This window comes from Mustela putorius, unplaced genomic scaffold (assembly GCF_011764305.1).
Source record: "Mustela putorius furo isolate JIRA1106 unplaced genomic scaffold, ASM1176430v1.1 tig00003898_pilon_pilon_pilon, whole genome shotgun sequence".
NCBI classification, from domain to species: domain Eukaryota; kingdom Metazoa; phylum Chordata; class Mammalia; order Carnivora; family Mustelidae; genus Mustela; species Mustela putorius.
In genome coordinates, this window is record NW_025422047.1 from 9,872,577 (window position 1) to 9,899,481 (window position 26,905).

Below are 26,905 nucleotides of genomic sequence, written 5' to 3' on the forward strand. Positions count from 1 at the left end.
AATCCAGAGGTTTCATTTAAGGGCACTGCTGGTCAGACAATCCTATCTGTGCAAGTGATTGACCACAAGAGCGTTTTAGCCCTGATAAAGGGGGGAGGAAAGTCTAGGAAGAGAAATAGATAAATAACTTGTGGAAGGTACTACAAATAGAAAGAGAGAATCGGGATGTAGATCAAAAGCCATACAACTCCAGTGAGCATGCCCTTCACAGAGGAGCCAGGACACGGAAATGAGCACATGACTGAGAAGAAATGAGAGTGAATGCTCTCATTCCAGAATAAAATCTGGTTTGGAGAGAGACAGAGTGGGTCCTTCCATCAAGTTTGTGGAGAGTTTTATGCCCCAGTTTGCAGCAGGCTGCATCACTATGGGGTTCAAGTGCTTTGGTGAACAGATTAAATAAACATGAACAAATTTATTGGTCCAGGATCTGAGCATATTCTGGAAAGAGGAACCAAGCTGGACCCATGATAGTTTGAGCACCTGTCAACACAGCCTACCAACCTCTGTATATTCTATTCAGGCATCTTATTCCTTTAAAAATTTTTAAAAATAAATAATAACAAATAATATATATATATACATATGTATATATATGTGTGTGTGTATGTATATGTGTATATATGTATGTGTGTGTGTGTATATATACATATATATATATGTATATATATATATATATAATAAAGACCAGAGCAGAAATCCAGTGAAATCAATGCAATAAAAGCCAAAAGCGGGGCACCTGGGTGGCTCAGTGGGTTAAAGCCTCTGCTTTCGGCTCAGGTCATGATCTCAGGGTCCTGGGATCAAGCCCTGCATCGGACTTTCTGCTCAGCAGTGAGCCTGCATCCCCCTCGCCCCCTCTCTGCCTGCTTGTGATCTATGTCTGTCAAATAAATAAATAAAATCTAAAAAAAACAAAAACAAAAACAAAACAAAACAGAACAAAAAAACCCAAAAGCTTGTTCTTAACAGAAGTGAACAAAATATGGCCCCAACTCCACCTGCTGTCTATTTTTTTTTAATTTTTAAAAGATTTTATTTATTTATTTATTTGTCAGAGAGAGAGAGAGAGGGAGAACACAAGCAGGCATAGCAGCAGGCAGAGGCAGAGAGAGAAGCCGACTCCCTGCTGAGCAAGGAGCCCGCTATGGGACTCGATCCCAGGACCCTGGGATCATGACCTGAGCTGAAGGCAGCAGCTTAACCAATTGAGCCACCCAGGCATCTCCCTGCTGTCTATTTTAATATAGTCTTCAAGTTAAGAATAGTTTTAACATTTTTCACATGGTTGAAAAAAGATCAAAAGAAGAATATTTTATAATACACTTAAAATGCTTAAACTTCAAATTTCAGTGTCCATAAATAAAGCTTTATTGGAATGCTGCCACCTTATTCGTTTGTATATTGACTATGGCTGCTTTTGCACAGTGGTAGATGTGGATAGTCACAATAGAAACACCTGGCCCACCAAACCTAAAACACTATCTGGTCTTTTATAGAAAAATTTTGCTAAACCAAAACAAAATAAAAGTTTTTTTTTCCTCTTTACATTGTCATTGTTGAAAACTCAGAAAATATGGATATGCAAAGAGGAGAAAATATAAATAACCTATGATCTCGTATAATTTCAGAATCCCAAAATAACACTGTTGACAGTTTGGTGTATATGCTTCCAGGTGTGTGTGTGTGTGTGTGTGTGTGTGTGTGTAAAATACCCATTAACATGTTATCAATGTATTTTCATACTATTAATGTTTTTTCAAAATTATTTTAAGATTACTGCATGGTATTGGCTTATATGGCTGTGTCGTTTTTATTTCTAGGACTCTTATTGTAGAACATTCACTGTAGTTTGTTTTCAGTTTTCTCCTATTATAAACTTGCTTTAATAAACATACTTATTGGTAATTCCCTATAAACATTCATATATTTCCTTAGGATAACTTACTTTAAGTATAAATGCCAGGTTGAATAGAGTGCACATTTAAATATTTTTCATATATTTTTTTAAGATTTTATTTATTTATCAGAGAGAGAGAGAGGGAAAGAGCAGGCACAGGCAGACAGAGTGGCAGGCAGAGGCAGAGGGAGAAGCAGGCTCCCTGCTGAGCAAGGAGCCCGATGTGGGACTCAATCCCAAGACGCTGGGATCATGACCTGAGCCGAAGGCAGAGGCTTAACCCACTGAGCCACCCAGGCGTCCCAATATTTTTCATATTTTTAATGGAAAAATAAGTATGCATTTGTTGCATTTTTATTAAGTGTTTCTTATAAGAATTTATGGTAAATATTTTATAATACTAAAGGTTACATGTGACATATTTACATGTTAAAGAGTAACAATAAAATGAAGACCAGTGTATCCACCATCAATTTAAGAAATAAAGGCTAACTTTTAAATATTAAAAAAATAATAACAGGGGGTACCTGGGTGGCTCAGCCAGTGGAGCAAAGTGTGTGGTTTTTGTTCTTGGGGTTGTGGGTTCAAGCCCTCATGTTGGGTATAGCGATTACTTAAAAATAAAATCTTAAGTGTGTCATGGCTGGCTCAATCAGTTAAATAGCCAACCCTTGATTCTAGCTCAGGTCATGATTCCAGGTCCTGAGATTGAGACTTGCTCAGTAAGGAGTCTGCTTGAGGATTCTTTCTCACCATCTGCCCTTCCCCGTCCCCCCTCCCCCACTTGTGCTCTCTCTCTCTCTCAAATAAATACATCTTAAAAAAAAATGAAATCTTAAGTAATAATAATAACCAACATATTTCTCTGGGAGTTTTTAATTTTAATTTCTGAGTTTGGTGCTTTTTCTAACTTTTGATGGGGGCATTAGTTCTCTGCATTTTTTTTTTAAGGCTTTTGGATTTATGCTTCATTGCAGGAATGGCAAATTAGCATTTGTATCTCAGGAATGTGAAAGCTGACAACCTTATGACTGTTTTCCCATCTATCATATACATTTAAACACATGTAAGGGGACGCCTGGGTGGCTCAGTTGGTTAAGCAGCTGCCTTCGGCTCAGGTCATGATACCAGCGTCCTGGGATCGAGTCCCACATCGGGCTCCTAGCTCAGCGGGGAGCCTGCTTCTCCCTCTGCCTCTGCCTGCCATTCTGTCTGCCTGTGCTCGCTCTCTCCCCCTCTCTCTCTCTGATAAATAAATAAAATTAAAAATAAAATAAAATAAACACATGTAAGAGTGGATTTGATGTCATCCAAACTTGCCGTGATTGCCACATCCCAAAGTAGCTGTGTGGTCCATGTTTCTTTTACTCAACCATAAAATGACATATAAATGATAATCATGTTTTTAAAAAAGATTCTAAATAGTCTCTACACCCAACAGGGGGTCAAACTTACAACCCCAAAATCAAGATTCTCATGCTCTACTGACTGAGCCAGCTAGGTGCCCCTAAATGGTGATCATTTTAATAGTAACCTAAGATGGGGCGCCTGAGTGGCTCAGTCGGTTGGGCCGCTGCCTTCAGCTCAGGTCATGATCCTGGAGTCCTGGGATTGAGCTCACTGTCAGGCTCCCTGCCCGGTGGAGAATTGCTTCTCTCTCTGCCTGCTGCTACCCCACTGCTTCTGCTTTCTCACTCTCGCTCTTTCTCAAATAAATAAATAAAATCTTTTTAAAAATAGTAACCTAAGGGGCACCTGGGTCGCTCAGTGGGGTAAGCCTCTGCCTTCAGCTCAGGTTATGATCTCGGGGTCCTGGGATCGAGCCCCACATCGGACTCTCTGCTTGGTCGGGAGCCTGCTTCCTCCTCTCTCTCTGCCTGCTTCTCTGCCTACTTGTGATCTCTCTCGTCAAATAAATAAATAAAATTTTAAAATAGTAACCTAAGATCAAGCTTCCCACGTTTATTTTTTAGTTTAGTATTTTACATATATATTTAAATATTTTTTAAAATTTATTTGAGAGAGAAAGAGAGAGTAGAGAGCACAAGCTGGGGGAGGGGCAGAGGAAGGTGAAGCAGGCTCCCGGCTGAGCAGGGAGCCCAACCAAAGCTGTACAGTGGCATTAAATGCATTCATATTGTTGTGCAGCCATCACCACCATCCACCTATAGTACTTTCTCATCTTGCAACACTGAAAATTTGTATTTATTAAACCTTAAGTTCTCATTGCCCTTGGCAGCCACCATTCTACTTTCTGTCTCTGTGAATTTGAATACTCTCAGTACCTCATATAGGTGGAATCATACAGTATTTGTACTTTTACAACCGGCTTATTTTACTGGCATAATGTTCTAAAGGTTCATCATATTATGATATGCGTGAGAATTTCCTTGATCTGTGATTTCTTACTTTTGCTCGTGTTTCAGGTTCCTTATACAGAGCCTGAACTACTTAGATGAAATTCTCCTCAAATTTGTTTTCTTAAGGGGTGAATGGAGTGTTCCATAAAAAGCTGAAAAACTGTCTGGTACCCACTGATGTTCATAGTAACAGCATCCACAAGATCCAAATAGTGGAAATAATCTGCATGTCCTTTCACAGATGAATGAGTAAAGAAAATGTGGTATAGTTATACAATGCAATATTATTTGGCCCTAAAACAGAAGGAAATTCTGACCCATGTTATAACATAGGTGAAAACATTTATTAGGGAGTGGGGAGGGGAGGGGAGGATGAGGCTTCAGTATTTAATGGGTACAGTATTTTAGTTTAGTTCAGGAGATGGATGGTGATGATGGTTGCACAACAATGTGAATGTACTTAATGGCACTAAATTATATACTTAAAGATGGGTAAGATGGTATATTTTATATATCACAATTTTGAAATTTAAAAATCCTTACATACACAAAAAACTACTTTGATTACATTACTTTAGCTCTACACAAAAATGACATCACAGAACAATTGGAATTTTAAAAAAGGTTTATTTATTTGAGAGAGAGAAAGAGAGAGCCCATGCGAGATGGGGAAGGGACAGAAGGGGAGGTAGAGAGAAAATCTAAAGCAAACTCTGCACTGGGTCTGGAGTCTGGGTCATAGCCCTAGTATTTTTTTGTCACTTGGGTTCCAAATTTTGGCATTAGCTTTTAACTATCTTTTTTTCTTCCCTCAAATATCTAATCAGCTGTCAAATTCTGTGGTCTTTGGTCTTCACAGTTGTTTTACATCTGATCTTTCCTTTGTAATCTCAGTGTCACGCTCTCCCATCTTCCTTCTTCAGGACTTTGCAGTTACCCACTGCTTGCAGTCTCAGTCTGTTTGGGCTGCTAAGATGAAATATTGCAGACTGGGGACACAGTCAGACCATAGCACTAGATTATTCCCAATATTCTTCTAAACAGAGTCTCTGCTATACCTCTCCTCTGTCCAGTTGGTTCCCTGTGCTGTTGCCAGATCTGTCTTCACTCTTGACATTTATACAGGCCTTCCAAAATGTGGCTCAAACTAAAGGTCTGGTTCAATTACTACTATTCCTGTAAGTATACTCTAGGCCCATACAAACCAAAGTACACACTGTTTCCTCAACAGGTCCTACATTTTCATCTTAATGCTTTGATTCATGTTAGGTCCTGGTGGAACGTGCTTCTCCCCACCCTATCCCCAGTCTCTGCCACTCAGAAATAACTATCCACGTTCTATATGACACCTCCTTAAACTTTTCCTGATCCTATAGATGGGATCTGTTCTGGTTAAACCTCTTCTGGCCTTTTATATCTTGTTGTCTCTTGTGCCACATGGCATATTGGTCTTACATTAAACTTACTTGTATATTTCTCTTTCCTACCTAAGCTTCTAAATAATGAATCATGGTTCTTTAGCTACTTAGGTTTCGCTATATTTTTTGCTGAGATCAATGCCTTGCTTTCCAAAGGTACACAAAAAGTATTTAATGAATTAAAATAGGCATAACTTCAATATTGGCAACATATCCCAAGAAAATAACTCAAATAGGTGTTTAAAAGGGTGCTAGTTGTATAAAAATGTTTCTCTTTCAAAACAGCATATGTTAATTCAGAATGTTTATTCAGAACATTCTGAACATAAGTAATCCAAAAGTTCAACAATAACAGAATGGTTAGAGATAAATTAAGGGCAGGACCCGAATCTAATTCTTCTCCTGTGACTGCCCATAGGGAGTATTTACAGTTTGTTAAATGGCAACGGGATATTACATAGCCAAGTGCGTAAGAAATCAGGTTTAGAAAAAAATACCTTTACAAAACATACGTACATCTATTGAAAAACCTATGGAAACACGTTGATAATAATCAGAAGGGCCGAGAGAGAGTCAGCTGTCACATCTGTACAGTAATTTAAATGGCGTCCTTAAACATACTGTGATTCTCACAAGCCTGTGAAGTACGCACGCGAGGCTTCATTAGCTCCGTTTTATGGGTAAGGAAATTGACCCATTGGGGTCAGGAATGATTGACTAAGGCGGAGCCAGGACTTTAGCCTCCGCCTCCCGGACCAGGGTTCTTTCCCCACCACTCCTCGGCAACCTTGATTGGCGCTGGGGGTCTCGATTTCCTTTACTTCACCCGCATTCCGCTTGCCAACCCAGCCCAGAGACGTGGGCGGCTGGCTGGTAGCAGGTGCCTGGCAAGGTGCAGGTGCGGCGGCTGCGGCCGAGCTGCGCTTTAGGCCCCCGCGACCATAGAGTCCGGAAGTGCAGCTAGAACAGCTCCCGGGGGCGCAGCACCGGCTGAGCCCCGGACGGCAAGGGCCGCGCCCGGGCCGGCGGAATGGCTGCAGTGCTGGCCATCAGGGTGGTTGCGGGACTGGCGGCAGCCGCGCTGGCGGCCGTGCTCTTGGAGCACTATGGGTTGGCGGGTCAGCCCTCACCGCTGCCGCAGCCCCGCGCCTCCAGGAGCCCGCACCCCGCGCCGGGCCCCGGAGCCGGCAACATCTTCTGGGGTCTGCAGGTGACGCAGCGGGAGCAGGGCAGGGGTGGGTGGAGAAACGTCACCACGCGGTGAGACGCGGGCACTCTCCGCCAGGGTGCGACCTCCGCGGCCCCAAACTCCCGGCTGGGGGCTCGTTCTTCCCTGGAGGGGGGTTCGTTCTTGCGGGACATCCTTGCCATTTCCTTCCGCCTAGAGAGAGCTGCATGGTCGCCTGCTGTCCGTGCCGCCTCTTCCTGACTCAGATATCTCTGTTTAATACCTGCTTTCGGCAGATATCCGACATTCACCTGAGCAGGTTTCGTGATCCAGGCAGAGCTGTAGACTTAGAGAAGTTCTGTTCAGAAACTATTCGCATCATTCAACCAGCTCTCGTCCTGGCAACAGGTAGGGAGGGTTGCCGTGCTGTCGCGTTTTTCTATGGTCCGGATGGTAGAATGCTAGCCAGGGCTGCAGCTCTTCACATGGGGAATGTTGGGAACACTATAGCCCCAGACCCAGGTGAGTCCTCCTGCAGGGGAGATAGGACATTGTAATTTCCTTTGCCTATGCATAATTGAGTCAAGATCCAAGACCAATCAATGACTTGCCATAGCAAGGTTTTGTCAAAGCAGTAGAAGCAAGGCTCATGATTCTTCTTAGTATACTGTCTCCTCTATTTGTATTCGTTCGTTGTTATAGTTCTGGATTTAAGAGAATTAGGGAAAGCCCTTTAACCACAAATCAAAAGTTTCCTCCCTTCCTTATCTCCCTCCCCTCCTTCCTTCTCTCTCTCTCTCTCTTTCTTTTGAGGTTGGGGGAGGGGCAGAGGGAGAGAGAGAATCTCAAGGAGGCTCCAGGCCCAGGGCAGAGCTCACCAGGGATCCATCTCAGGACCCTGAGATCATGACCTGAGCAGAAATCAAGAGTGGGAGGCTTAACTGACTGAGCCAACCAGATGCCCCAAAGTTATCTTTTTAAAAAAAAACTAACTTTCCTTTTTTTAAACAGCATTAGTCAATTCTTAAAGTGACTTAGGACACTTTTCTTCATCTTTTGGTACTTCTTTGACTTGGGTTCTCTAGAATCTTTCAACTCCTATTTGCTCTCTAAATGTGTTGGAGAAAAAGCTAAAGGAGCATCTGTCTTGTCTATTGGGGGATTCATATCCTACCCACCTTACTGAAACACCTCTGCTGATACGATGACTTATCAGTCCTCATTTTATGGAAAACCTCCATTTCAACTGTCTGTTTTGTTTTCCAGAAATTTTGGTATTTCATTGCCCAACCACACCTCCAGGTCACTTTCTTGCTGTATAATAACACTTGGTCAGATTACATATTCTGATTTTGGGTGTGGAAAATATGGTTGTCATAGATATCAGGCATCTGCCCAGAGTGTTGGAATTTCTTATAGTTTTCATTTTTGTCAGAGTTTCATGACGCATTTTATACTGCTCTCTTTAAAGATAATTTTTTTCAGAGCCCATTTCTAATATCATGGGAAGTTAAACAGGTACTTGCTAAACTCTGAGAAACAAAGTCCTTTCAAAATAAGAAATTCCTATTTTGTGTGGCTTGCTTTGGACATAGATGGACTTATAAGTTGTTATGCTTATACATGTTAAGTACTTTAAGTATCTTTGTTCCTTTGGTGTGCATTTGAGAACATTTTTTAACCCCCTTGGGTTTATTTTGCATTGTGATTCAAGTCTTATGTAAATCTACAGGAGACCTGACTGATGCCAAAACAAAGGAACACTTGGGATCCAGGCAGCATGAGGTAGAATGGCAAACTTACCAGGGTATTCTGAAGAAGACAAGGGTCATGGAAAAAACCAAGTGGCTTGATGTTAAAGGAAATCATGGTAAGAGTCAACACCCATATATAATTAAAACTAGATTTTTTTTCCTTTGAGAGCCCAGATTCTCCAGTTTGGAATATAAGATTATAAAATGGGAACTTTGTAACACGGTTTAGTTATACCAAAGCCCACAACTATGAAATACAACTATATTATATGATTTTAAAACTTCAGATGTCACTTCTAGCCTTTGAGGGGAAAGTTGGGATGGTCCTTCTTTACATGAAGAAAAGCCTCTAGCAAAACCTGTGTGAGAGGGTGTTTAAAAGTATAACCCATTTGGGGTGTCTGGCTGGCTCAGTTGGTAGAGCATGCAACCCTTATCTAGAGTCATGAGTTCAAGCCCTACATTGGGTGTGGAACCTAAAATCAATCAGTCCATACGTATATACATTCATACCACATACATAAATACATATGTATAAATCAATAGATAAACATTTTGCCTAATAGAAGCTACCACCCATAAGTTTATATACTATATGATTTATGTAACATTCAAGAAAAGGCAGAACTATGGAGAACAGATTGTGATTGCCAAGGATTGGGGGAGAGGTAGATAGGCTGACTACAAAGAGCCATCATGAGAGAATTATGGGGAATAATAGAACTGTTCCATTGTGGTGGGTACATGACTGCATTTGTCAAAACCGAAGGAACTGTACATTACAGTGAATGAATTTTACTGTGTATACTTAAAAAATTAAAATTACAAACAAATCTCTATGTATGAGGAGAGAAATAGAGATAATCCCTTCACATTTTTTACATTATTATTATTGTAGTGTTAGTAAGGAAATCTCAGCAAAATATCCTAACAGTAAGCTTGTTTGTTTTTATATAGGTTGACCTTCTTATTGGTTGTTAAGTATTTGATCTGCTTCACTTGATTATTAATTGCTGCTGTATGCCTAATTATAAATATTTTTAAAACTATCATTTTAAACAGATAATTCTGTCTGGTGAAATACATAGTTTTGGTTTGATCAGAAAATGCTCTTTATAAATAGTTCTTACAAAGCAGCTCGGAATTATTAATTGAAGATGGGGTATCTGGTTTATAGCTTTCTCTGGTATACCCTGTAAGTCTGGTCCTCAACTTGCGATGGTTCAGCTTATGATGGCTTGACTTATGATTTTTTTTTTAAAGATTTTATTTATTTATTTGAGAGAGAGACAGTGAGAGAGAACATGAGAGGGGAGAAAGTCAGACGGAGAAGCAAACTCTCCAAGGAGCAGGGAGCCTGATGTGGGACTCGATACCAGGACTCTGGGATCATGACCTGAGCTGAAGGCAGTCACTTAACCAACTGAGCCACCCAGGTGCCCGACTTACGATATTTTTTAAGATTTCATTTGAGAGCAAGAGAGCGAGCAAGCAAGAGGGAGAGCAAGTGAGAGAGAGAGAGAGAGACAGAGAGAGACTGAGCATGAGCAGAGGAAGTGGCAGTGGGAGAAGAAGACTCCTTTCTGAGCAAGGAGCCCAATGCAGGGCTCAGTCCTGGGACTCTGGGATCACGACCTGAGCCAAAGACAGAAGCCTAACCTACTGAGCCACCCACGCACCCCTTGACTTAACTTTACAATGTATGACTGTGATACACATTCAATAGAAACTGTATTTTGAATTTTGAATTTTTATCTTTTCCTGGGCTAGTGATATGCAGTATGATACTCTGGTGATGCTGGACATGACTGCCAGCGTAAAGAGCCATTAACCTTATAACCATTTTGTGCCTGTGCTTTCATTTTGTTTTTCACTCTCAGATCTTCAGCATGAGATATTCAACACTTTATTATAAAACAGACCTTGTGTTAGATAATTTTGCCCAACTATAGACTAATGTAACCATTCTGAGCATTTTTTACGTAGGTGAGGCTAAGCTATGATGATCAGTAAGTTCACTGTATGAAATGCATTTTCTACTTAAATATTTGCCACTTAAAATGGATTTGTCTGGATGTAACCCCATTGTAAGTTGAAGAAGATCTGAATTTACATTTCCCTTTTTTTCCTGACCCTGATTAGTGGCACAGGTCAAATTCATTAGTAATGAAAAGCAAGCCTGTACATAATAAAAAAGTTTTTCAAACCAAGCTACTGATTTATTTCAAGTAATAAATATCAGCTTCTTGTGATTAGATCTTGTGAACAGAGCTCATCCTTTGGAGTTCATGATAATCTAATTTGATTTGTATAAGGACAAATGCTTACTGTATGTGTTTATGTTTATGTATTGTGTTAAGATAGGAAGAAACTAGTTTTTATTAAAATTTAACTATAACAGTATTATTCTCTTACATAGTAAGAGGATTGCATACACAATAATAGCTCTTTTAGCCTACATTGGATTTAACAGCTTATTCTCTGAAGTTATTAGAAATGTAGTGGATTCTTAGAATTCCAAGCTGGTAAGAAATTTTAGTTATTGCAATCAGACAATCAAGCTCTGTGAAATCATTATATTTCCAGGTAAGTGTTCTATAACATCCTTTGCCTTACCTCTTACCATTATATAATTCCTTTCTTATTGAATCTTTAGGATTTAAGAAGAGATGGCCTTAGGTCCTGTTATCAAAGTGATCAGCTGTTTAGAAACACTTAGCATGGATCCATGTATCAGTCATGATTAAAACAGCAGCAACACCGTCCAGTCTTAGAACTGCAAATTGATGTATTCTGAATAGTACATAATATGAAAGTATTTCTTATTCTCTACTAGTACCTAATATAAGTTTCTAGATAAAATGAATCTGTTACCAAATTTTAAAAACGATCAGGCTAATTTATTGGCAGTCTGCCATTTAAAGTGTTATTGAAAGTATTGTCATTCTTCTTTAGTTGTTAAGATGTTTATATTTTTCTTTTTAATATAGATGATGTTTGTTCTTTTTTTTTTCCATGTGCTTTTCTTTCCCCAAATTTTTATTTAAATTCTATTTAGTTAGCATATAGTATAATATTGGTTTCAGGAGTAGAATTTAGTGATTCATTGTTCTTTTCTTTTTAATTAGATGCATTCAACATTCCAAGTCTGGACAGTGTCGAGAATTATTACAGGTACTGTAGTGAACAGAACACAGACCATGAAGTAGTACAAGAGGGGTGCAGTCAAGACAGTGAATGAGTGAAAACATTTCTTTTTTTAAGATTTTTAAAAATTTATTTGACAGAAAGAGATTGTATACCTAAAATGAATATAATGTTATATGTCAATTATATCCATAATTATATCCATAATTGACATATAACATTTTATTCATTTTAGGTATATATTGCAATGACACCCATTACCATACATAGTTAAGAAACTTTTTTTTTCTTGTGACTACTTTCAAATATACAATAGAGTGTGTTTGACTGTAGTCACCATGTTGTAGCAGAAGTCACTTAGATTAGAGCTTGTTACCAGAGTACTATGGATTTTAGGAATACTGAGTAACTGATTCTCTGAGCCTCTAGAGTGGGTGAGGAGCTCAGTTGGTCACCCTGGTTGTTTTGTCCATTTATCCCACTATGTCACAGAAATATTAAAATTTTCTTTATATGCCATGAATGTGAAAAAGGCTATGAATATGAAAGGTTCTTTGAGTTAGAAAACCAGCTCTCTGGTTACAATGTGTTCAGGTTCTTTTAGTTGCAGTTTCATTTCCAGTTCTGGGGTATTCCACAGCTTTGTCCTACATTGACCATCACTCAAGTAGTGAGAATTTGTTGAGAGCCCATCATTAGCTGGATAGCATGAGAGATACAAGAGCTAATATTTTAAAATATGGCCTCTACCCTCAAGGAAGTCCAGTTAAGGGAAATAAGAATTGTTTGGGAAACAATTAGAAAAGAACATGAAGGGATGACTGATGAAATGCTACATTATTTGGTACACATGATAATCACTATGAGAAATAGGAAAGGGCAGAAGTTAGTATGGGCTAGACATAGAGGAGACTTTATTACTGAGATATAATTGACATATAGAATTGTATAAGATTAAGATGTACAACATGTTCACATGATGCATTTATATGTTGCGAAATGAGGACACCATAGAGTTAGCTAATACCTCAATTACCATCACATAATTATCATTTTCTTGTGGTAGGAATAATTAAGATCTAGTCTCTTGGTGACTTTGAAGTTTATAAAACGGTACTTTTGATTATAATTATCATGCTGTGCATTGGATCTCCAGAACTTATATATCTACAAGTTGCAAGTTAGGACTTTATAAAAGAAGCAAAATTTGTGTCCAGCCATAAGAGAAGGATTGCATTTGGAGAAGTAAGAAATTTTGAGGGGTATATTTTAGGCAAAACCCCAGAGTTTTAAAAGCTAGAATGAGCTTTTAGGGACAGTAAGGAAACTGGTATCACCAGAATAAAGGATCATTTTGAGGCCTGGTATGACATTGGATAGGTAGCTTAGGGCCAGTTAACAGGGGTCTTAAGTGACAAGTGTAGAAATTTAGATGTGTTGGATAATGGTTCATAATCCAGTATAGATTCCTAAGGAGACAAGTCACATAATGAAATAATACTTTACAAAGGGCAATCACACAACAAAAAAGAAAAAAGATAGGGATAATAAGCAAAAAACAGGGAGATTGGAATTTTGTAGAATAGAGGAGTCCTGTAATAGTCCAGGCATGATATGGAAGGGCTATTTCTGAAATGTATAGGAGATATACCCCATCTAACAAAGTCCATAGTTATGGGGACAGTGTCATCAGCTGGAGGGTGGCAGGTCAAACAGCACTGGTTAACATATTATTAGAGTCACCATAACTTGGAGGACAAAGTTGTCCTTTTTCAATGTGAGAAAGGAAAAGGTCGGAGATGGAAATCTTTCATTTTCTTTTTTTTAAAAATTAAATTAAATTAAATTTCTTTTCAGTGTTCCAAAATTCATTGTTTATGCACCTCACTCACTACTCCATGTAATACCTGCCCTCCTTAATACCCACCACCAGGCTTACCCAAACTCCGAACCCCTTCCACTCTAAAACCCTCAGTTTGTTTCTCAGAGTCCACAGTCTCTCATGGCTCATCTCCCCCTCTGATTTCCCCTAACTCACTTCTCCTCTCCATCTCCCAATGTCCTCCGTGTTATTCCTTATGCTCCACAAGTAAGTGAAACCATATGATAATTCACTCTCGCTGCTTGACTTATTTCACTCGGCATACTCTCTTCCAATCCCGTCCATGTTGATACAAAAGTTGGGTATTCATCCTTTCTGGTGGAGGCATAATACTCCATTGTATATATAGACCATATCTTCTTTATCCATTTGTCTGTTGAAGGGCATCTTGGTTCTTTCCACAGTTTGGCAACTGTGGCCATTGCTGCTATGAACATTGGGGTACAGATGGCCCTTTTTTTCACTACATCTGTATCTTTGGGGCAAATACCCAGTAGTGCAATTGCAGGGTCTATTTTTAATTTCTTTTTTTTTTTTAAAGATTTTATTTATTTATTTGACAGAGAGAAATCACAAGTAGATGGAGAGGCAGGCAGAGAGAGAGAGAGAGAGAAGCAGGCTCCCTGCTGAGCAGAGAGCCCGATGCGGGACTCGATCCCAGGACCCTGAGATCATGACCTGAGCTGAAGGCAGCGGCTTAACCCACTGAGCCACCCAGGTGCCCCTATTTTTAATTTCTTAAGGAACCTCCACACTGTTTTCCAAAGTGGCTGCACCAACTTGTATTCCCACCAACAGTGTAAGAGGGTTCCCCTTTCTCCACCTCCTCTCCAACACATGTTGTTTCCTGTCTTGTTGAATTTGACCATTCTAACTGGTGTAAGGTGGTATCTCAATGTGGTTTTGATTTGAATCTCCCTGATGGCTAATGATGAACATTTTTTCATGTGTCTGTTAGTCATTTGTACGTCTTCTTTGGAGAAGTGTCTGTTCATGTCTTTTGCCCATTTTTTGATGTGATTATCTGTTTTGTGTGTGTTGAGTTTGAGGAGTTCTTTATAGATTTTGGGTATCAGCCCTTTGTCCGTAGTGTCATTTGCGAATATCTTGTCCCATTCTGTGGGCTGCCTCTTTGTTTTGTTGATTGTTTCCTTTGCTGTGCAGAAACTTTTTATCTGGATGAGGTCCCAAAAGTTCATTTTTGCTTTTGTTTCCTTTGCCTTTAGGGACATGTCTTGAAAGCCACATCATGCTGTGGCTGATGTCAAAGAGGTTACTGCCTATGTTCTCCTCTAGGATTTTGATAGATTCCTACTTCATGTTGAGGTCTTTTATCCATATATATTCCTACATTTATTCCACATTTATTCCTACCTCACGTTGAGGTCTTTAGAGTTTATTTTTGTGTATGGTGTAAGAGAATGGTTGAGTTTCATTCTTGTATCCATAGTTGTCCAATTTTCCCAGCACCATTTATTGAAGAGACTGTCTTTTTTCTACTGTATATTTTTTCCTGCTTTGTCAAAGATTATTTGGCCATAGAGCTGTGGGTCCATATCTGGGCTCACTACTCTGTTCCACTGGTCTATGTGTCTGTTTTTGTGCCAATGCCATGTTGTCTTGGTGATCACAGCTTTGTAGTAAAGCTTGAAATCAGGCAATGTAATGCCCCCAGTTTTGTTTTTATTTTTTCAACATTTCCTTAGCAATTCAGGGTCTTTTCTGGTTCCATACAAATTTTAGGATTGTCATAAAATCTATCTCTAAAAAACCCACAGCAAATATCATCCTCAATGGGAAAAAGCTGACAGCCTTCCCTTTGAGATCAGGACCATGACAAAGATGTCCACTCTCGCCACTGTTGTTCAACATAGTCCTAGAAGGCCTAGCAACAGCAATCAGACAACAAAAAGAAATAAAAGGTATTCAAATTGGCAAAGGAGAAGTCAAACTTTCTCTTCGCAGATGACAAGATACTTTATATGGAAAACCCAAAAGACTCCACCCCCAAACTACTAGAGCAATTCAGTAATGTGGCAGGATACCAAATCAACTGCTTCCTTATACACTAACAAAAAATATAGAAAGGGAAATTAGAGAATCGATTACATTTACTATAGCACCAGGAACCATAAGATACCTGGGAATAAGCCTAACCAAAGAGGTAAAGGATCTATACTTGAGGAACTACAGAACACTCATGAAAGAAATTGAAGGAGACACAAAAAGATTTAAGAGTATTTCATGCTCATGGATCAGAAGGATGAACATTGTCTATACTGCCTAGAGCAATCTATACTTCAATGTCATCCCAATCAAAATTCCACTGGCATTTTTCAAAGAGCAGGAACAAACTATCTTTCATTTTCTATTATCTATTTGTATTTTTCATGGTGACTGTGGACTGGAACTAGGGAACATTTTCAAGGAAGAATTAACAGGACTTTGGGTCTGACTGGTTTTCTGGAGGGTAAAGCTATTAGTCACTTGAAGGTTTCTTACATTTATATTTTTGTTTCTAAGCACCTAAACTCTATCTGAATTTTTTTTTCTATCTGAATTTTTAATAAGCAGCATTTTAACAGCCTGAAATATGGACATTACAGGTATATCAACCTGAAGGAAAAAAAAAGTTTTTTTAAGGATTTTATTTATTTGTCAGAGAGGGAGAGCAAGAGAGTGAGCATAAGCAGGGAGAATAGCAGGCTTAGGCAGAAGCAGACTCCCCGCTGAGCAAGGAGCCTGATGTGAGACTCAATCCAAGGAGTCTGGGATCATGACCTGACCCAAAGGCAGACACTTAACTGACTGAGTCACCCAGAATGACTGAATGAAAAAAAATTTTTTTTTCTCCTAATAAACACTCATATTTGTTTATTTACATAACATGGTACTGTGATTTTTTAAAAAAATCTTTTTAAAATTTTTTCAGTGTTCCAAGATTCATTGTTTATGCACCACACCCAATGCTCCATGTAGTATGTGCCCTCCGCATCACCAGGCTCACCCATCCTCCCACCCCGCTTCCTTCCAAAACCCTCAGTTTGTTTCTCAGAGAACATAGTCTCTCGAAAGTCAATTATCATATGGTTTCACTTGTGAGCATAAGTAATAATATGGAGGACAGTAGGAGAAGGAAAGGAAAACTGAATTGGAGTGAACAAAAAAATCTTAAAGCTAAATCTTGATCTTAAGAATCCCCCAGAGAATGTCAAAATCCATAATTTAAAAAATGTTAATAGCTATCATATATTTTAATCTCTATTTTCAAGTAGTTGGTTGATAGTTGATAGTTGATTTTAATGTGTTAAAAATATAAGAAAGGAAATAGTATATGTGAGATTATAAGATCCTAAAGAATAACTGAAAACTAAGTAGGAAAAATATAAATAAAAATTTTATTGAGAAAAAAATTGAAATAGAAAATTTTATTTTATTTTATTTTACTTTATTTAAAGATTTTATTTATTCATTTGACAGAGAGAGACAGCAAGAGAGGGAACACAAGCAGGGGGAGTGGGAGAGGGAGAAGCAGGCTCCCCGCTGAGCAGTGAGCCTGATGTGGGGCTCTATCCCAGGACCCTGGGATCACGACTCAAGCCAAAGGCAGACACTCAAACAACTGAGCCTTCCAGGTGCCCTGAAAATTTTATTTTTTTAATAGATTTTATTTATTTATTTCAGAGAGGGAGAGTGTGCACATGCGTGAGCCCATGTGACCAGGGGAGGAGCAGAGGGAAAGGGATAAGCAGACTCTATGCTGAGTGCCAAGCCCAATGCCGGGCTGGATCCTATGACCCTGAGATCATGACCTGAGCTGAAATCAAGAGTTGCTGACTTAACTGACTGAGCCAGGTGCCTCCCAAAATAGAAAATTTTTAAAAATACAAGGAAGGGAGGCAGTAGAACTAATTGACTTTTAATTATACTACCTGTGATAATCTATTTATTTTATGATAGATTTAGATGGCTATCAGGGCTCAAATATAGCTCCCCGATAGCACATTAGGTTTCAGGAGTTTATTTGTATTTTTCCCTATGTGCCTTATCTATCTTCTTATAATGTTTTGACATTTGAATAATATAGGTATGTCCCCAATCTATACCTTCCTTCACATTTATTCAACAAATACTAATGAGTTCCTACACTGTGTACTGTGTTACCTACCCTCTCCTGCTGTTCTTCATTCTCCAACCTTACAGACACCTGAATACTGTTAATACTTAGGCAGTGAGGACTTTCATTACTGAATGTATACCCCATGTATGTTACAGATGTATTTTTAGGAACTGAAGAAGATTTACTGACCCAGACCTAGCTAACATTTTTCTCCTGGCTTGATGACTTCATCTTTGCAAGGCTTTATTGTGAGTTAAGTCTCTGTAATCCTGTTTCAGGATGCAGATACCTTTCATATCCCATTACTCCAAGAATTCTGCTAGGTACTGTAGTAGGTCCTCACTAAATTTTTCAATGATGGATAAGTACCATTTCACTGGATTTTGATTGACCTCTCTTTAAATGTTCAATGGATTACCTAAACCAGCCATCTCCTTCTCTGCTTTGCTTGATGACCTTGTGTTTGGTTACTTATGAATTAGTTTGCCTAAATCTTTGTAGACAATGAAAAAAAATCTTTAAAATTTCTTTTAATCAGTTTATTGTGAGTAGTTGATGTATTTCTCTGTCAGATTAGGAGATTATCAAAGGGAGGCAAATTTAGTGTGATATACGGGGAGGAATTTCAACTCATTCTTTTTTTTTATGATTGCACTAAAACTTTCCTGTCTTGTATTTTTTAGGAAATATTCTGCTGTACGTAAGGATGGCTCTTTCCATTATGTCCACAGTACTCCCTTTGGAAACTATTCTTTCATCTCTTTGGATGCCACCCCAAATCCAGGGCCTAAGAGACCCTATAATTTCTTTGGAATTTTAGATGAGGTACAGTAAAAATCTACCTTCCTTTTGTAGCTAATCTATTTTGTTTTTTCTTGGATAAATGTGGCTCACTTAAGGTTATCTAGGTAAACCAGTTCTTATCTAGAAATTCTTGCAAAAAGTTTTACTGTGGTTACAAGTATGGCTAGAAGAAATCACTGGCTGCTTGAGCACTATCATTGCTATCCCTGTTCTAGTCCCAAAATCTCATAAAGAAGTACCTCAAATTTTATATTTATTCAGTAAACATTTATTAAATATGTACTAAGTGCAGCATGCTCTTTGCAAGGTGCAGGGCATATAGCTTTTATACTATGGGGTATATTCCTAAATCCCCACAGTTGCCATTTCTAACTAATGTACTCTATTTATTTTAATAAAAGAAGGACAACCACTGAAGTAAATAAATTTCCGTTAAAGCAAGTGAGGTGAAAACCGTTGCTGGATTAAAACTGTCTAGAAAGTCACATCTGAGACCCTCCCATTTTTCATAGTACAACAGATGTCAGCTCACTAATAAGCCCATGCCTATAGGTAAGGTGTATGTGCCTGCCTATAAGCATACAAGAGCGATAAGATCAAGTCACTTGCCTCTTAGAATATTTACTGTAGTGGAGGGGCATAAGACTAGTGCAGAAATAACTATAATAAAGGGCAGAATTTGCTAAGTGCCGAGAGAGATTCAAAGTGATACGAGGGTTCAGGAGACCTTGAAATCAAGTGAATAGACTATTGTGAGATGCATTGTGTTATACTACACATTTTATTTAATGAAGGTATATTTTGTTTCTTATCTCCCAACTGTCTTTAGACAGTTTTTTAACTTATTATGTTAAAGCCTATTCCTCAGAGCAGTGTTTTTTAATATACGATTCAAAGATCATCTGCATGAAAATCAGTTGGACTCATAAAATGCAGATTCTCAGACTTTCCCCAAGACTTGTCAAACTAGAAACCCTGAAGGTACGGTCCAAGAATTCATTGCTATAAGTACTTTAAAGATAATTAATAATATTTATACATGTACAGGTTATTTTTTTTAATTTTATTTATTTGAGAGAGAGAGAGAGAAAGGAAGAGTGCTTATGCATGCGCAAGCAGGGGTACGGGGCAAAGGGAGAGGAAGAAGCAGGCTCCCTGCTCAAGGGATGCGGGACTCGATCCCAGGACCCTGGGATCATGATCTGAGCAGTTGCTTAACCGACTGAGCCACCTAGGTGCCCCTGTACAAGTTATTTTTGAAATCAGCTTTATGAGGGATGATTTACATACAATAAAATGCACTCATTTTAAGTGTTTGAAGAGTTTTGACAAAAAATATAGATGCTGGTATACCTGTCACCACAATCAAGATAGAACATTTCTGTCATCCTAGAAAGTTCTCTTTTGTAGTCAGTCTTCACCCCAATCCTAGAGAACCATTGATTTTTCATGGGTTTTCTGTCAGTATAGATTATATAGATATGTAAAGATATATAGATAGATAGATATATAAAGAATTTTATGTAAATGAAATCATATAGTACATACTCTTCTTCTGTCTGGCTTCTTTTGCTCAGTGTAATGTTTCTGTGATTCATCCATATTTTTGTGTGTTTGAGTAATTCTTTCCTTTTTATCACTGCATAACATTCCATTGTTTGGATATACTGATGGTTTCTAGTTTTTGGCTATTCTGAGTTGAGCTATTGTGAACATTCAGGTACATCTTATTTTAGAAGTTTATTTTCAAGTTCCTCTTTATTAATTGCAGTGCAGCATACAGGGCTGAAGAGATCAGTGGTTCTTCTTATTTTCTATAAAGAAATTTCTGTAAAGAATTTCTATTAAAAAAAAGAAATTTATGCCATTTAAAGATTGTTCTCTATTTCTCAGTTTCCTCATCTATCAAATGCGGCTAATACTTGTCCTACTTAGCACAGAGTTATTTTTAGGACCAAATGAATTATAATGTATATGAAAACAGTTTGAAATTTATACAGGTCCATAAAGGCCATTAATTAGTAGGGCTTAGGCCTTAGACATAATATTAGTATAAAACTTCAAGGGAGATGTTTAATCTGTAGATTTCAGCCTGAGCCCTGATTAATGATCCTTCTGTTTTTCTCCCATTTCAGAAGCAGATGGAGGAACTTCTCCTACTGGCCAAGGAAAGTAGTCAGAGCAACCACAGTATTTGGTTTGGACACTATACAACATCCACTATCCTTTCTCCATCACCTGGAATTCGGTCTATAATGAGGTGAGGCAGGCTTCCAAAATAAAAATTGCTTGTAATTCTTTTATGTTCCTCTTGCTCTCCTGAAGAGATCTTTTTATTAGTTTGGCGTAACAAGTTACCTGTTCAACTTATTCTGTTCATGTTTCTTTAATTAGTTCAGCTACAGCATATTTGTGTGGGCACCTGCACACTCTCGGTGGACTCATGCCTGTTTTGCACACGCGTCACCTCCAGGGCACTTTGGAACTTGAGGTGGGAGACTGGAAAGAGAACAGAAGGTAAGGGAACTACCCCACAAAATAAAACTTAAACATGTAAGTTTTGCTAAAACGATAGTTTTCTTATTGCTATCATGGGTGATCCCAGTCAAGGAAGAACTTTTGATTTCCCCTAAGTTTTTAAAGTAATATAGATATTATGTGTGTTGGTGTGAAAAACCTCATTGCAAGAGTTATATTTGCTCTCACTGTGTTACATTGGATTTTCAAGATGCATCCATTTGGAAATGGATCTCAAACTCTAGGCTGCACAAGGATTGTGGAGGAGGTTATTAAAAATAACAATTTGGAGGCCCTGTCTCCACAGAATTTGATTATATCGGTCTGGCTTAGGACTCAAGAAACTGCATTTTTTTTTTTTAAAGCCCACCAGGTGCTCTATGGACCACACTTATTTTAGAATTCTAAGTGTATCACCTTCTGAACTTTATATCTACCTTGGTAGTCATGACCATGTTAGTGCTTTAAGTTCCTCAAATACACAATAGTTGGTTTTATTAAGATTAAAGTCTTTCTGTGAGAAAACATAACCTGTTTATCAAAAGCATACAGTATAGTTAAGTATATAAAGAGACAAGAACTAAATACATATTTCGAGAATAACCAAGTACAGTAGCTTAAATATGGAAGAGTATCCTCTCATTGTTGAACATTGTTTTATCAATTACTGTTTAATTTATTCACACTCACTTCTCTGAAGATTTTATTCAGTAAATATTTTTCAAGCTAAATATGTTATGTCTATTTTTAACTACTTCCATGAATTAAAAGATAGCTTTACATCTTGTAAGTTACTTACTCATTTCAATTGGCTCTGTTAGAAACTGTCTAAAGGTATGCTTGAAGCCTGTAATTAGTTGGCAACTGTAATTACTTTGAGTTAAGACCTGTCTATTCATGACTGTGAGGTTGTGGGCTGGGCTGGGATTGCCTTTTACCAGATAGCCTTCCTAATCCTTGATCACCTTCTTTACTTCTTATAAATGCTATAGTTACAAGTTAAGTGATGTCATGAAACCATTTCCTCTCTTTCTCTTCCCACCTGCTCTCCTGTTGTTCCAACCCTGGGGTTTTACTGAAAGGACCTAACCTTTACCTGCCCTTCTAAACATTTAAGGACCTAACCTTTACCTGCCCTTCTAAACATTGCTTTAGGATAATAGAAGAGCTTTTAAAAGTATATTATTAATATTAGGCTAGGCTTTGTTGTGGATACAAATAACACAGCAGATGTTTATTTTTTCATATATGTAAATCTGGTATGAGCCAGGGCATCTCTCTTCCATGGGATGACTCAGGGATTTAGACTTCCTCCATCTTAACACCTCAATTCCAGGGCAGGGAAGAGAGCATGGAGAACTTATACCCACTCTTAAGTACTTTGGACCAGAAGTGTGATACATGTCACTTCTGTTCACAGCCCATTGACCAGAAATAGTCACATGGTCCCAACCTAATACCAGGGAGACTGGGCAATGCAGGGGAGCACGTGGAGTATTTGGTGAGCACTATTGTTTCTGACATAGTCAAATCATTTCTTTTCTCAGTTCAAAAAGTAGAAAATATAAAATTTTGGTTATTCTTTAATGTCTCCCTGTACCTCTCACCATGCATTTAGAAAACCAAAATAAGTTTTGTTAATTTCTTTGCAATTATAGAAATAAAGGTTTGAAAGAAGAATGAAAGATTTCTGATTGTGTTCATGTTAATATTAACATTTTTGATGAGATGAGGAATGTCAGGTATTAGGCTTATGATGAATGTCTTAGATTCAAAACAGTCTTAAAGTACAGAAACCAAATGAATTAATTTATCAAGCATTTGTTTGGAAATGAAAGGATGCATACTATGTACCAGGCATTGTCGTAGGGCACAGTTAAATTATGTCTTCAATGAGATCCCATTTGTGACAAACATGAACTGTAAAGCGATAGGGACAAAGGGAAGAAGGACAGAAACAATATTATTTACTTTGTATAAATTCAAGATCTCAGAAACTATAGTTTTACATTTTTTACATTTGTTCTGTGTATTACCTTCATACCGTCTTATAATACAAAGTGACTAAATTACCTTATTGTCTTCTAGGTACCGAATCTTTGCTTTTGACCATGACCTCTTTAGCTTTGCAGATTTGGTCTTTGGCGAGTGGCCTGTGGTTCTTATCACTAATCCTAAGTCACTCTTATATAGTTGTGCTAGACATGAACCACTAGAAAGACTCCTTCATTCAACACACATCAGGTATGTAGCACTTTTTCAGAATTTACTTCCAGTTTGATATTAATGGAGAATAAGTCAATGTGATTATAATCTCATGTGAAAGCAATGAGAAGCCCCACTTTAATTTTCCCAACAATCTGAACATTATTTAAAGATAAAATGCTTATTGCTTCATTCCCATTCAGTTAAAAAATATTTTTTTAAGCTGTTGAAATTTTTTTAAAAATCCAGAAACCCATAGCCCTACTACTGTCATTTTTGTGTATTTTATTTTCATGTTTTGCCTTCTGTAATCCCTAGGCCCAGAGAGAGCTGTTAATGACATTTCTGACTTTTCCTTCTCAGGCATTCTCTTTGAGGCATGTTTTTACATAATTGTAAAGGTAGGGCACAGTCTGTAAACAATTCCTACTTTTTTTTCTCTCAACAGAGAATGCTCTACAATTTTTTCTAACTATTTTCCTATCTTATTGGTGAACTTTTCCATTTATTTTCTATCTTGGGAATGAGCATCTGATGCATGTAGATGCTTTTCCCATTTGAATAATTTCTTTAGATAAAGTTCTAGAGGTGGGAGTCTTGGTGAAACATTATGAATTCTTTTATGACTCTTGATAGAGATTGCCCAATTACTTTTTTTTTAACTAAAATCATTATTCTTTTAAGAAATTGTGGTAAAATATATGGAACATAAAATGTGTCATTTCACCAGCATTTAGGTGTACAGTTCAGTGGCATTAAAGTACACTGATACTGTTAGGCAACCATCACCACCATCCATCATCAACACTTCCATCTTTCCAAACTGAAACTCTGTACCCATCCAACAATAACTCCCCAATTTCCCCCTTTTCCCAGCCTGTGGCAACACCCATTCTACTGGTCTGTCTCTGAATTTCACTATTCTAGGAACATCATATAAGAAAATCCTACAGTATTTGTCCTTTAACTGGCTGGCCTTTTTAAAAAAGATTTTATTTATTTATTTATTTATTTATTTGTCAGAGTGAGAGAGAGAGAGAGAGAGAGAGAGCACAAGCAGGCAGATTGGCAGGCAGAAGTAGAGAGAGAAGCAGGCTCCCCGCTGAGCAAGGAGCCCAATTCAGGATTTGATCCCAGGACTCTGGGATCATGACCTGAGCTGAAGGCAATTGCTCAACGGACTGAGCCACGCAGGCATCCCTAATTGGCTGGCTTCTTGAACATAATATGTTTGAGGTTCCTCCATGTTGTAGAGTGTGTTAGAATTCCTTTGCTTTTTTAAGTCGGGCCAATATTCCTTTGTGTGTATATACAATATTTTGTTTATTTGTCTGTCAATACTTTTGCTTCCACCTTTTGGCTATGGTGAATAATGCTACAGTGAATGTGAGTATACTCAGTTCATATCCCTGCTTTTGGTAGTTGTGGGCATATGTCTGGAAATGGAATTGCTGGATCACATAGTAATTATATGTTTAATTTTTTGAGGAACCACCATACTGTTTTCCATAGCGGCTGTACCATTTTACATTACCACGAGCAGTGCATAAGGTACCCAATTACTTTTTAGAACAGATACTAATTTATAATGTTACCAGGCAAATGACTACAAATTTTATGGCACTCTTATTATTTTTGGATGCTCTACTTTTAAAAAGATGTACTAATTAATCTGGAAAAATGGTATCGAGCTGTTTTGACTTATTTTTTTCGTCAGCAGTGAAGTGACTCTCAGGTATTTTTGATAGATACTGGATATCTGATTCAGACATTGTATTCTCTGAAAGGGCCTGGTAGCCTTGATTCTGTTTGTGCTCTTGCTTCTTGTGGACAGATATGTTGGGAACCAAATGAGTAGATGGATTAACATGATTAGGATTAACATGAGATTAACAAAGTAAGATGTCTAACCAATATTCTTTTCCTATGTAAAAAAACAGGATTTAAGGAGTTTATCAGAAAGAACTTTGGATCTACTCCAGCTTTATTTGTCAAAAGAAAATGATTTTCCTTTCTAAAAAGTATGAAAATAATTTCTAATTTCTCACCAAGTTAGGTTTGCTAAATTATACAACTCCAAAAGCCACCATTCAGAAAGAAACCAGATCATGAATAGTGATCATATAAACAATTATACAGTGTGATGGTTCTGCCTACATTTATATTTTTTTCAGATTATAATAGTTATTCTCCTTTCTAAAAGCAGTAAAAATATCTAAAACCACATGCTTATTATGTATGTTCTCATTTTAGAGTCTTGGCCTTTTCCTTGACCTCCATTACTTCTGTCACAGTTAAGATTGATGGAGTTCATTTAGGGCAAGCTATTCATTTGTCTGGTCCTATTTTCATACTGAAGTGGAACCCACGAAACTACAGTAACAGGACACATAACATAGAAGTAATTGTCCAGGTAAGTTAGTAATTTTCAGCTTGCCATATAAATGATTTGGGTGTAACCACACTAAACTCTGATATGATTTTTTTTTCAGTCAATTGATAGAGATGAAACTAAGTTAATTAAAAACTTGAGGGGCACCTGGGTAGCTCAGTTTGTTGAGCATTCAACTGTTGATTTTGGCTCTGGTCATGAACTCGGGGTTGTGGGATTGGGCCCTGCATCAGGTTCTATGCTCCAGGTGGAGTCTGCTTGTTTCTCTCCCTCTCTCTCTGCTCCTTGCCCCCTTCCCTGGCATGCTCTCTCTCTCAAATAAATAAGTAAAATCTTAACAAAAACTTTGAATACACTGGATTTAGTATTTTCTAAAAATGAGCACTGAGGAATAATTCTGTGAGACAAAAAACTAGACTTCTCAGTTTGCACAGTCCCCTCTTTTTGTGCCCCAGAAAATCATTCTTTTATTTTCTTTCAACTTTGCCTGGAGTCTTTTAATAACAAGAGCAAATTCCCCAACATATCCAGAGATAATAGAATTAGTCAGAAAACATGTATTTGTGTCCCCTTGCTTTTGCTTGCTATCTCCAAATATAGGAAAATTGTGTCACTATTTTGGAAAGCTGTAGGATAGGCAATTTTGTTTGTTTTGGGAGTATGCATTGATAGCATATGTAGTAACAGTCTTCCTGCTATTCTGATTCAGCTTGGGGCATTTAATTCACTAGCACCTGCCGGGGTAGCGAGTGGTCATTCATTACCAAAATAGAACGCTTTCGTCAACATTAGGAAATTCTTTAGGAGATAGGCTGTGCTCAGGAATTAGTTTCTGGAAAAAAAAAATCTGTCAATTTCCACAACTTTAAGATTTGATGACAGTTTTTAACTATTTCATCTTCTAATATTAAGTCTTAGTTTGAAGATTACTAAGTAATCCTTCAGAAAACACATGCAATTGTTTTCATTATCTTTTATGTGTGTGTGTGTCACAGAGAAGGATTTTGTTTTTTGTTTTTTGGGGTTTTTTAAAAGATTATTTATTTATTTGATAGACAGAGATCACAAGTAGGCAGAGAGGCAGGCAGAGAGAGGAAGGGAAGCAGGCTCCCCACCAAGTGGAGAGCCCAATGCGGGGCTTGATCCCAGGACCCTGGGACCATGACCCGAGCCCAAGGCAGAGGCTTTAACCCACTGAGCCTCCCAGGCGCCCCCAGAGAAGGATTTTGAATAGGAAG

At 38.0% G+C, this 26,905-nt stretch overlaps 1 protein-coding gene across 6 annotated transcripts in view; it reads left to right on the forward strand.

Annotated features, from left to right (window-relative positions):
• Positions 1–26,905, forward strand: part of TMEM62 (transmembrane protein 62) — a 51,533-nt gene that overhangs the window by 9,805 nt on the left and 14,823 nt on the right. Inside the window, exons 1-10 of one of the 6 annotated variants that reach the window (XM_045067681.1) lie at positions 6,409–6,888; positions 7,143–7,368; positions 8,579–8,716; positions 11,729–11,774; positions 18,433–18,574; positions 20,689–20,813; positions 20,948–21,070; positions 23,159–23,314; positions 24,764–24,826; positions 25,529–25,688. In XM_045067681.1, coding sequence (XP_044923616.1) covers positions 6,709–6,888; positions 7,143–7,368; positions 8,579–8,716; positions 11,729–11,774; positions 18,433–18,574; positions 20,689–20,813; positions 20,948–21,070; positions 23,159–23,314; positions 24,764–24,826; positions 25,529–25,688 — 1,359 coding nt within the window. In that variant the 5' untranslated portion in view covers positions 6,409–6,708. Of the gene's footprint in view, positions 1–6,408; positions 6,889–7,142; positions 7,369–8,578; positions 8,717–11,728; positions 11,775–18,432; positions 18,575–20,688; positions 20,814–20,947; positions 21,071–23,158; positions 23,315–24,763; positions 24,827–25,528; positions 25,689–26,905 lie in introns of those variants that run through there. The other 5 variants (XM_045067683.1, XM_045067682.1, XM_004751216.3 and 2 more) reach the window with 5 other exon arrangements.